Below are 12413 nucleotides of genomic sequence, written 5' to 3'. Positions count from 1 at the left end.
GAACCTGTTTGAAGTGGGCACTGTCAGTCTGAGTTTGTGCAGCGCCTAGCACAATGGGGTCCAACCCTGAGCGAGGTCTTTAGGTGCTGCTGTCCTAGAAATAATAAAAAGAACAGGAGTACTTGTGGCACCTTAGAGACTAACACATTTATTTGACCATAAGCTTTCGTGGGCTACAGATCACTTCAAATAAATGTGTTAGTCTCTAAGGTGCCACAAGTCCTCCTGTTCTTTTTGTGGATACAGACTGACACGGCTGCTACTCTGAAACTAGAAATAATAAGTAACTCCTCTGCAAAGAGCTACACCCACTAGGGCACTGTACTGGTAAGAGTGAGACGTGCAGGCAATATGGTGAGATTCTGGTGGTCACAGAACTTTAACTTTTCATTCTCTGGCCATTTGGGCTGACCAACTCTTCCTCCAGATCGTGACCTAGCCCGGAGACTTTGTCCCTGGGAGATGTCATTCCTGGGAAACTCCCAGAAGCACCTGGAAGAGGAAAAAAAGCAACTTCTTTGAAAAGCAAGGTGTAGACACACTAGTGGGACATGGCAGCCACCTGCTGATCAGAAGAGTCAAGGAGAGCACCCCAGGAGGACCCCTTTGCCCACAGTCTCTGCAGGCCGTTGCGGGTTTTAGAGCTGTGCCACCAGCAGAAAGGAGGTGGATGACTGGTGCCTACCGTGCAATGGACACTGGTCTCAGCCCTGCCTGTGCAAAGCGCTGCCCGCCAAAACCAAAGAGGGGCTCACCGAGGCAGAGGAGTCCACCCCAGCCCTGGAAGGACATGCTCTCGCCTGCGCTGGCAGAGTGCGGGCAGGCGCCCGGGTGGCTTGGGCGAGCGGCCAGCAGCGGCCAGCATGGTGAAAGTGCAGTGGCTCTTCCGGCGCCGGACGGGAGGGGGAAGGTTCCGTGGCAGCTGGGGCAGAAGGCAGTTGTGGGGCCACAGTGCTCTGGGTTGGGTCCGGGTGGGGGCTGGGGTCAGGTGGGAGGGCTACAGGGGAAAGCGTTGGGCCCTAGGGTGTGGGTGGAGGTGGAAGGCATTGGGGGAATGGGGCTCACAGGTAGGGAATGGGGGTTTCTGAGTGGAGGGAGGGGATGGGGCAGTTGAGGGTGGGGATGACAAGCAGGGAGTGGGGGATCCCTGTAAGGAGTTTAGGGGTAGGAGACGCTTGAGGATCGGGAGTCACGGGCAGGGGTGGGGTCCCTGGGGGGAGTTTAGGGGTAGGACACAGTTGCGGGTAGGGGTCACAGGCAGGGGATGGGGTCCCAGGGGATCATGGGGTTCCTGTGAAGAGTTAGGGAGCAGGAGACAGTTGCGGGGGGGTCACAGCAGCAGGGGTCTGGGGCCCTTGGGGAAGGGTGCAGGCTGGTAATGGAGGAGTCTTTGTGCCTGGCAGCTAAAGTGCCTGCAGTGCTTGCCTGGCCATGGCCCGCAGCCCGTGACCAGGGCCTACATCAGGACCAGAGACTGCTACTTGGCTCTCCAGAGTTTCCTCCATGGGGCCACAGCTCAGGAGCCCTGGAGGAGCAATTCCAATCCAACATCTCCAGAACTGATCCCTGCCCCCTGGCAGACAAAGTCTCACAAGGGGCGCCTGACCCTGTGAAAATGGAGATCCTCCGTGTCTCCTTCAAGCAAGAAAAGCTGCCAGGGACCCGGGAGCGTGCAGGCATCCTGCCAGCCCTGAGGAAGCTCTGCATCCTCCCAGTGCCCAGGAAGCTTAGAGGGCAGGTGGCACAAGAGGAAGTGGAGACACATCTCCACTGACCAAAAGTGAACTAGAGCTCTGTCGAGAGATGGCACCTCCTAGCGCCCTGCCACCGCTGGGGACTCGGTGCTGATTTGGAGGGAAGATGGCCCCTTTCATGAGTAACCAGCACCACTTCCTTCAGCACCCCTGTGTCCCTTGTAGCTCTCCATCCAAGCACTAATGTGAGCCCCATCTTGCTTAGCTTGTGAGCCTGGGTGGTCAGAGGACAAGATGGCTTGGGTGCACAGCATGGCAGGCCTGGGGCCCCAGAGAGGTCTCTGCACAGCTGGGTTTGCCTCCTGATATTGGTGGTGGCCTGAGATCTGCACAGTGCTGGGCTCACAGTTGAACTCTAGCTGGAAAACATCAACATGAAGAGTAACAGGTTCAATTGGTTCTTCTGAATAGGGATTGAGGAGCAATAGGCTCCTGCAGGAAGGGACTACAGGGGGAGCAGAGGGTGGGGGTAAAACTCTGAGGTTCCCCACATTGTGCAAACTTTGCCCCAGTTAAACTTCTGTGGAGTGAGCCACAGGAAACCTGATAGATCCGCAAACCGTCAGGACCCTCCCCCCCCTTCCCACCTTAATTCCTGGCAGAGAGGTGGGGCACTGAAGGGCCAAGGTGTGCCCCCAGCCAGTCCATCCCTTGCACTCTGATCCCAACCCCTGGATGGCTTGCCACAGGGTCCTGGAACAGGATGGAATGAGGCTGCAAAGGCAGCCATCCCCTATCCTTGCTCTTCTGCAGTTGGACAGGGAAGATCACAGCAGCTCTCAGGGGCACAACTCTGCCAAATGTCAATAAGCTGGATCTCAAAGCTGCATGGTTACCTGTCCAAGGCCTGCAGTCACGCCCAGTACAAAATGGGATGGCTACAGGCTGGGCAGAGTCTGCATGTAATGACCCTACCGGAAACACTAGGGCACTAAGCAAACAATGGTATCTAGCACTGCAAGATAAAGGCAGGGGTACAGGGAAGGCTCTCCGCTCTGACCACCTGGTGCTTCTGATATGCAATCTGTAACGCTGTACAGGAATTGCAGAGTAAATAGTAGTAGGGGACACATTCTGCTAGACCAACAAGTGGATCAGAACACAAGCTCCTTGGGATCCAAAGGTGCCACCCTACAGGGCTTTATTTTTGGAAAGGACTGTGCGTTTGATAAGATAAAAAATAGACCGAGTAAAACACAGCCGTCTGTAACACTGCAAGAATCTCCAGCTTTCCTGGCTTATTGTAATGGCCAGCGAGCTAGGTGGGCTGAACCTGTGGTATCCGAGTGCATTATGAGGTAACTCAGCTCGGCAAGTGGTCCACACAGAGACCTGCATTTTCACTTTCTCCCCCTGTCCGGAAGCACGTAGGAGAAGCTATATAGCTTATTTTTCTCTTCTTCTTTTTCCTTTCCCTTTGCTTCCAAGTCTCCACAGCAGGCAAGTCGTTTTGTGGGTGTGTGTGATGGGAAGACTATGTCATGATCAACAATATGACCCATACAGTATTGATATGGAGGGAAACAAAGGGCTAACGAAGCGTCAGCTCTGCATTCTTGATGTGCGGGGAGCAAGGATGGGAAGGTGCCAAGGGAGCTGTTCCCAGGGTTATACTCTGTACAGGTTTAATCCAAGGTTTGAAAGTTGCAATAAGGATGAATAGTGCTGGAGCAGAGACGTTGAGCCTAATCCCTCCCTGGTGTATCTGGTGGTAAGGGAAAGCAGTGGCCTTACACCAAGGAGGCATTTAGCTCACTGTAGTTATCGCTGGCAAAGAAACCAGAAACAAGGAGACATGATATAAACATTGGGAGACTTTAGACAAAACTTTCCAGTGAAGGAAGGGTAATAATTATGAGTTAGAGTGATAAACTGCCAGGGGGCCAGCCACTCCAAGGGGGGTGGGATAGGCTGCTGTGTTAGAGAGAGTGGCTTGACATTCTAGCGGGAGATAAGAAGTGAGGTCTGCAGATGATCTAGGGCTTGAGCTAAGAAGGTAAATGGGGTGGATGGGCCCCAGAAAGGCTGCCCCTTGGCTTGCATTTTGTATGATCGGGTAATGTTTATTGGTTGTAGTGTTGGCTGGTTCAGAGTCAAGCATCTGGCTCCTTTGGGTGGAACTGAAAGCTGAGTTTTGTCCGTCTCCCTTTTTCTCTCTTTCCTCTCCCTCTAGACATTGTCCGCAGCGACATTGCCCTGGATAAGCAGAAAGGCTGTAAGATTGCCCAGCACCCAGACATTATGTTGGAACTGCAGCGAGAAAAGGCAGCTCAGATGCATTTGGTTTTGTTGAAGGAGCAGTTCTCAAACACCTACAGCAACCTCACGGTAACAGGTAAGGCTGCAAGGTCAGCTCTGGCCCCAGGAACCATGGCTAGCTAGTAGGTATTCAAAAGCCAGCTGACACTCCAGTACTGTGCCAACAAACATCTACCTGGCTTAGGAAAGGAAAGTCTGAGAAGTGTCTCCTCCCTTTGATTAAAGAAACCCTGTCAGGTCACAGTGGGCTGATACAGAAGTTTTCCAAAAAACAGGGTTTGCAAAACCAAAAGCCAACACAAAAGTTTCCTTTAAATGTAAGCATTTCAGTGGGAACAACTCAAGAAAAAGGCAAACGAACAGCATCAATAGTGACACTCAAATTCAATTTTTCAAATTCTTTTTTGCTTTGTGTTACAAATAGCACATAGGAGCTGCAGCCTTCACTGTGGAGTGGCTCGGAAACCAAACTGAGTCAACATGCCTGGCTCTGTAGCCTGAGCGTGTCTCCTCAGTTGTTCTACCAGCAATGCTGAGTGTCTGGGTATATGGGATTTGCTGATAGAGGGGCTGTGAAGACTCTTGTAGGTGGCAGCTCCAGGGTGCCTGGTACACGGGGGGCCAGGTCGCTATGCCGAATGCAGTGGAAAGTGAAGTGTTGTAGAGATCTCCCTGTTAACCATCCGTGTCAGATGGGGCTGCAGCAATTACTAAATTTGGATCTAAGCTGCGGCTCTTCTTTTTCCCCGCTCAGAGCATGCACTTTGCATGAACCCAGTAAATATTAAAGAGCAAATATAAAATGATAATGGCCCAGACGGAGCTGAGACAATGCTCTATTCCTGGTAATGTTTGCATTAGCTTGGGAGTAGTACCTCGAGAGACAGAAGGGGTTGCCATGTTATGGACACACATTAAAAGTCTTATGAAGGGCTCAGGTCTCCAGGCAATGAGGGGTAGAGAAGAGGGACCCCAGCAGCCCACAGTGATCTCTCTATCACCACAGGAGAATAAACCAAAGACACTTCAAGAAGGAATTAATTAAATCAAGCCAGGGCTGCAGAGCCCTTCCTCCCACCCCCGTTATTGGGGAGGGTGAAGGAGGCCCTCAGCTGTTGGGACGCTGCAGGCCCCAATGGGGTGGCTGAGGATGGCCCCTGGCTGTGGTGGGTCTGGTAGACTCTCCGGGGTGGAAGGCAGAGAGAAGGCAGCGGAGACTGGTGCAGTCGGTGCCCCCTGGTGTATTCCCAGCCTGAACGCCCCCTCCCCCTCAAAAAATAAAATTCCTCCAGAAAAGGTGGGGGGCTGTAAAGAGGCCCAGGCCCCTCTCTGTTGCCATCTTGCTGTCAGTTCCCAGCCCTGTAACTCAGACCGCTGGAGGGGCTGGAGCTGGCAGTGAGCTCGGGGCCCCCGGACGCACTGGCTGTCCTGGGTCTGGTAGTGCCCCTGGGACCCCACGCAAAGGGGCAGCGGGCACTGGCAGTGAGATTTGCCCCCAGGGCCTGTGGCGCCAAGGCTGCAAATGTGGCTGAAGCACACATTGTCCCTGAAAGCCCGGCATTTACGTGGGCTTGTCAGAGCCATTTCTCGTTCTCGGTAACCTAATCCGCTTGGTGGTTTGTTCCCAGTACAACTGCTGGAATCAGCATTGTCCGCTTTTCTCCTGACAAGTTGCTTACTTTCCACTAAACACATTTTCCTGAGAGAAGAGGCTCCCCCTCCTTCCCAGGCTGCTTCAAAGCGCTCTCAGGCTTTGCTCACAGAGGTGCTGCCTTAGTGATCAGTTCTGCTCGTAGCCTTTCCGTGTGAGTTGATAGGAAAGTTCAGAAGGTTTCGGCTCCAGGTGTCCTGGAGGAGACGGAGTAATTTCACTTTAATACCAGCAGTAAAACTATTTTAATGGCCTTTAACTCCCTTTGAATTTGAGCAGCGTAGCTTCATAATTGTTATGAAGTTTAATCTTTGATTTCATAGACATAGCCTGAGAACACAGACTCCAGACAGCTAAGCATAATATTTAACTGGAGCTAGACTAACGTGTGTAAATATTTCCCTTCTCTGTGATAGATTTTGTCTTTTTGGAGTGGGCTGCGAGGGTCGGACATCTGTGGTAGAGGGACCTTCCTTATCTTCAGAATCCAAACACATAGAATGTATTTGAGGGGGTTCTTTGCTCTGCACAGCTCTTTGTTAGGGGCTTGGTCACCAAGCAAGATCGAATTGGACACAGATTTACTCTGGTAGGGATGGTTAAATGGGCTAGCCCCTAGGTATGGAATATCCAGTGGGCGCTCTGCCCACATAGGTTCAATTCCTGGGTGATCTGACTTTGCCTGCCATCTGTCCGTAAACTGAGTTCCATGCAGTCTGCTGTGGCTGAAGGTGCCACAGTGGTCCCTTCATTTTCTCCCTCCCTCCAAGAACACTTATCAAGGATGCCTCTCTATTGGGAGAGGGAGTGCATCTACATGACCAGATAGCCCAAGGCTCCTGGTCCCTGCAGGAATCCAGGATGCACATCAACCTGCTTGAGCTTTGTGCAGTCCACAAGGCATGCAAGATATTTCTACACATTGCCTGGTCCATGCGTGTTCAGGTCAGATCAGGCGACATGATCTCTGCCTAGTGTATAAACAAGCAGGGAGGAGCGAGATCCATTCCATTCTGCAGGAAGATGGGCCAGCTCTGGAACTGGTGCATCCAGCATCAGAACACGCTTTCGCAGTTCCCGTTCCGGGGTAATGAACTCCCTAGCAGCCAGCTGCTGCGGGTGCTTGTACAGGGATTACAAGGGGGAACTCCACCTGTTGACAGTGCAGCAAATCTTTCACCAAAGGGGTGGCCCATTGTAAGATCTCTTTGGAACCCAGTGGAACAAAAAGTGCCTGCTTTATTGCTCCCAAGCTGGCCAGGTCTCAAGTCCAGAGGGGGTGTCTTCCTGATGCAGTGAGCAGCTCAGCTCCCTTCCCCTCCTGCCCTGCGTCCTTAGGAAAATCAAGCTTGGCAGGGCCACAGTGATCCTCAGACCTTCCTTGTGGCTAAGGCAGTTCTGGTTCACCATCATTCTGCAGCTGGCATCCTGCCCATGCATCTACCTACAGCTGTTCCCAGGCCTACTATCTGAATAAGGGCGAGACAAACCACCCCAGTCCAGCTTCCCAACCTGGCAGCATGGCTGTTGGATGGATATCCCAATAGAGATAGAGCCTACTCCCAGTGTGTTCAACTCAACCATAACAGCAGGAGACCCTCTACATGCTAATGCTTAATGCCAGTCTGCCAAGTGGAACCATCTGCCATGATGGTTGCCTTACTCGTGGTGATTACTCCCCTGGGAGGGTGGGGCCCTCATGGCAGACCTGCTGTACACCATTTTTCACAAGGAAGAAGTGTCTTTGTGACTGCATCCCAGATTCATCCCTAAGGTAGCTTCAGAATTTCACCTTAACCAGGCTGTTCACCTTCCAGTATTGTATGTGAAGCCTCAGCAGAGCATGCAGGGTAAGAGCTCCTCTCTTTGGAGGTACACAGGGTTCCGGCTTCCTATGTACAGAGGAAGAAGCCCTTTCAAAGATGCCCAAGATCAGTCATTTCCAGGCTGAAAGGGGGAAGCCAACCTCGTGAGGAGGGTGTTAAATTAGGGCTTCAGGGGTCACGTGACAAAAGCCCATGGGTAAGCAGAAAAAAGACAGCCTTAACCGAGGGCTAGATGGCCGGGTGGGACGTTCCAATAGGATCGTAAGAGCAATAAGAGGGAAGTCGATGGGTAATCTGCCCAAGTCAATACACAACTGGAAGAAGTATGGGGAACAACCAGGAAGAACTGGAAGTATTAGTGTGTAAGTTAAATGACTTAACTAGATAAATCTGCTGACTGGAATATTGTTACAGAGGGGTACAGCTTGTTCAGAAAGGACAGCTGGGGAAAAGGGAGGAGGCGTTGTATTATGCATCAAGCATATATACACCTGTTCTGAGGGCCAGACGGAGGTAGGAGGCAGACCAGTTGAAAGTCTCCAGGTAAAGATAAAAGGGGGGAAAATAGGGGTGAGGGTCTGCTATAGACCAGCAAATCAGAAAGAGGCTGGCAAGGCATTTCTCGAACAAATAACAGAACGGGGAGCTAGGAGCCTGTCTGCCCTGGGCTCTCCATCCCCACTCTGGGCCCAGGCAGCATCACAGCAGAGCGGCTGCCCAGCCATTGCCCCGTGTGTTCTAGGTCATGGGGGCAGAGGTGACGAGGCTGCTGGGAAGCGCAGCGTGAGGAGAGGGCAGCAGGATTTCTTTTCTCAAAGCACGTTGTGCTGCTCTCGGCCTGGGGGCCTGGGTTCCCAAAAGGGAGATGAATGAGGAGAAGGTAGGGCCATAGCAGCCATCCTGTGGATCCGTGACCTGCTGTCCTGGGGCAAGGGCAGGACGTGGCCTTCCCTATCCCAGGCCCTTCAAGGGGCGAGCTTGTGTCTCAGGAAGGGGAAAGTCCTTTGCTGATTGTACTGGTGGTAGTGGGGGGCTTCTTGTGAAAGGTGTGGTGCCTGCCTTGGGGAACCGGAGGCTGGTGGGATTCCTTGTCTGGCCCTCCCTCAGGAAGGGAGAGGTTAGCATCTTCCCTTCCTCACGCTGTCGTCCCTCCACCCCTTCGTGCTCCTCTCCTAGGAACAAATGAGAGCCTGGTGCTGCAGCCACGGCTGGGCAATAGGAGAGTCAGTGGCTTTGCCTTGGGTCCGTGTCCCGCTCCCAGATGGGGGAATCTGCTCCCTGTTTGGATCCTTCATGCTGTGTTCACTAATTGGTTCCTTTAAAAAATGAAATGAAAACTTCTCTGCTCACCTTGAAGGTGACAGATCAGGGGACCTGATGGACCCTGTGGTGCTACTTTTGGGGCTGCCAGGACTAGGAACTTACGGCTTGAAAGGACATGGCCGGTATACAAGCTTATTAATGACAGCCAGACGTATGGGAGCCACAGTCTGGAAAAAAGAAGAACCTGCTTTTGAGGGTTATGGATAGAGCGGACCACAGAAATGTTACGTACGTGTCTCTGTGGTGTGTGTGAGCTGCTGATGGTGTGCTGCACAGGGTTGCCTAGAAACTAAATTCGAGAGAGAGAGCAAACGGGACACACTGAGACACACAGGGAGCTGGGAAAGGCTGGGACTTAAAAAATATGGTGATTAATATTGATGTCTAGCTTCTTGTGGGCATCACATAAAATACATCTTTCTACAATAACAGTTCTCTGCTGTTTTCTGGCCCAGGATGGATGGCTTTCAGCACCAGGATCTACTAACAGAAATAACAGTAGCCTTTCTCTTTCTTCCCAGCTTGCAGGAGAAATAACTTGATCAGCTTCTGGGGTATTTTTGGGTTGTGTGTGTATGAGAGAGGGGGTATCGGGTGGTGTGTGTATGGGGAGAGGGTGGCCTAAGGGCTGTGTGTGGAGTGGGGCAGTGGTGTGTAGGTTTGGGGGTCTATGGGGGCATTGGTATAGGCGGGGCATATGGGGTGAGGCGGTGGGGTGGTGTATATGGGGGCAGTGGTATGTATGTGGGGTGAGGCTGTGGGGTGTATGTGGGGGTGGGGTACATGGAGGCAGTGGTATGTGTGTGGGGGTGGAGCATATGGGGGTAGTGGTATCAGGGTGAGGCTGTGGGGTGCATGAGGGCAGTGGTGCGTGTGTGGGATGTACGGGTATGTGTGTGGGGGCGAGGCTGTGGGGTGCGGGGCGGTAGTGGGGGGTGCGGTATATGGGAGCAGTGGTGTGTGGGGGCGAGGCTGTGGGGTGCGGGACGGTAGTGGGGTGCGCGTGGGGGGGTGCGGTATATGGGAGCAGTGGTGTGTGGGGGCGAGGCTGTGGGGTGCGGGACGGTAGTGGGGTGCACGTGGGGGGGTGCGGTATATGGGAGCAGTGGTGTGTGGGGGCGAGGCTGTGGGGTGCGGGGCGGTAGTGGGGGGTACATGGGGGGTGTGGTATATGGGAGCAGTGGTGTGTGGGGGCGAGGCTGTGGGGTGCGGGGCGGTAGTGGGGGGTGCGGTATATGGGAGCAGTGGTGTGTGGGGGCGAGGCTGTGGGGTGCGGGACGGTAGTGGGGTGCGCGTGGGGGGGTGCGGTATATGGGAGCAGTGGTGTGTGGGGGCGAGGCTGTGGGGTGCGGGGCGGTAGTGGGGGGTACATGGGGGGTGTGGTATATGGGAGCAGTGGTGTGTGGGGGCGAGGCTGTGGGGTGCGGGACGGTAGTGGGGTGCGCGTGGGGGGGTGCGGTATATGGGAGCAGTGGTGTGTGGGGGCGAGGCTGTGGGGTGCGGGGCGGTAGTGGGGGGTACATGAGGGGTGCGGTATATGGGAGCAGTGGTGTGTGGGGGCGAGGCTGTGGGGTGCGGGGCGGTAGTGGGGGGTACATGGGGGGTGTGGTATATGGGAGCAGTGGTGTGTGGGGGCGAGGCTGTGGGGTGCGGGGCGGTAGTGGGGGGTACATGGGGGGTGTGGTATATGGGAGCAGTGGTGTGTGGGGGCGAGGCTGTGGGGTGCGGGGCGGTAGTGGGGGGTGCGGTATATGGGAGCAGTGGTGTGTGGGGGCGAGGCTGTGGGGTGCGGGGCGGTAGTGGGGGGTACATGGGGGGTGCGGTATATGGGAGCAGTGGTGTGTGGGGGCGAGGCTGTGGGGTGCGGGGCGGTAGTGGGGGGTACATGGGGGGTGTGGTATATGGGAGCAGTGGTGTGTGGGGGCGAGGCTGTGGGGTGCGGGACGGTAGTGGGGTGCGCGTGGGGGGGTGCGGTATATGGGAGCAGTGGTGTGTGGGGGCGAGGCTGTGGGGTGCGGGGCGGTAGTGGGGGGTACATGGGGGGTGTGGTATATGGGAGCAGTGGTGTGTGGGGGCGAGGCTGTGGGGTGCGGGGCGGTAGTGGGGGGTGCGGTATATGGGAGCAGTGGTGTGTGGGGGCGAGGCTGTGGGGTGCGGGACGGTAGTGGGGGGTACATGGGGGGTGTGGTATATGGGAGCAGTGGTGTGTGGGGGCGAGGCTGTGGGGTGCGGGGCGGTAGTGGGGGGTACATGGGGGGTGCGGTATATGGGAGCAGTGGTGTGTGGGGGCGAGGCTGTGGGGTGCGGGACGGTAGTGGGGTGCGCGTGGGGGGGTGCGGTATATGGGAGCAGTGGTGTGTGGGGGCGAGGCTGTGGGGTGCGGGGTGGTAGTGGGGTGTGCGTGGGGTGGGTGCGGTATATGGAAGAGGTAATATGTGTGTGTCACGGAGTCCCCGGGCGATGCTCTGGAACTGCTCCTCATGAAGCCAGGCAGGACTCTGGGGCAGTCGCCTTTCTGGGAGCAGCCTGTCTTCAGGACACACAGCTCACACAGCTTCCACCTTCCTGGGTCTGACCTCGGAGCATTCAGCATCCTCTGCCCCCCATGCGCTTCCCACAGCGAGTCCGCCCAGGCGGGGTCCTGGGGAAGCCAGAGGGTCCGGCCCCCCAACTTCGCAGTCAGACGGGACTCTCAGCCAGCCAGTAAAACAGAAGGTTTATTAGACGACAGGAACATGGTCTAACACAGAGCTTGTAGGTGCAGAGAACAGGACCCCTCAGCTGGGTCCATTTTTGGGGGCAGCGAGCCAGACAACCACGTCTGCCCTTCACTCCATGTCCCAGCCAGCCCCAAACTGAAACTCCCTCCAGCCCCTCCTCCTCTGGGCTTTGTTCCTTTCCCGGGCCAGGAGGTCACCGGATTCCTTTGTTCTCCAACCCTTTAGCTCTCGCCTTGCAGGGGGGAAGGGCCCAGGCCATCAGTGGCCAGGAGACAGAGTGTCGGCCATTTATGTACCCTGGCCCTTTGCTCTGCAGCCATTACACCCCCTTATCCCACCACCTAGAGACTTAAGAAATGCCTAGGGGAAACTGAGACACCCCTACAGTATTCAGAGGAAACATTAAGAACAATCCCACTTCGTCAAAGTGTGTGGGGACGCGGCTGTGGGACGGTAGTGGGGTGTGTGGTACGTGGAAGCAGTGGGATGTATGGAAGCAGTGGGCAGCGGAGCCTTTCCCCAGTCCCTGAGGCCCCCGCCCTCCTCTTTCCCTGGAGGCCCCGCCCCAGACCAAGCTGGAAGCTGGAGCAGATCTGGGGAACCTGCCCTCCAACCCAGGGTGGGGGTGGGGCTGAAAGCAGACCCCTGCCTGTGTCCCCACCCCTCAGGCCTCCCGCTCAGGGTAGGTGGAGGGACCTGCTCCCCACAGCTGCCTGTGTGGGTCTCCTGCCACAACCCGGCCATGATAACAGCCGCGCGGGCAGTTGTGGGGAGCAGGCCCCCATTCTTTGGGTATGTCCCGCACTCCTTGTTCCTAGACGTGTGACCTTGCATTTGGCTGTATTAAACACATTTGCTTTGAATGGGCAGATCACCAAGT

General features: G+C 55.2%; 1 protein-coding gene across 2 annotated transcripts in view; it reads left to right on the top strand.

Annotated features, from left to right (window-relative positions):
• HPSE2 (heparanase 2 (inactive)) overlaps positions 1-12413 on the top strand; it is a 272659-nt gene that overhangs the window by 23941 nt on the left and 236305 nt on the right. For both annotated transcript variants that reach the window (XM_084633307.1, XM_084633306.1), the window contains exon 3: positions 3928-4089. In XM_084633307.1, the coding sequence (XP_084489433.1) occupies positions 3928-4089 (162 nt within the window). The remainder of the gene's footprint in view (positions 1-3927; positions 4090-12413) is intronic.

The sequence above is a fragment of the Lepidochelys olivacea genome (assembly GCF_965140295.1).
Source record: "Lepidochelys olivacea isolate rLepOli2 genome assembly, chromosome: 7".
In the NCBI taxonomy this organism is placed as follows: Eukaryota; Metazoa; Chordata; order Testudines; family Cheloniidae; genus Lepidochelys; species Lepidochelys olivacea.
The sequence above is the reverse complement of the archived record's forward strand: the minus strand, read 5'-3'. Positions and strand labels throughout refer to the sequence as shown.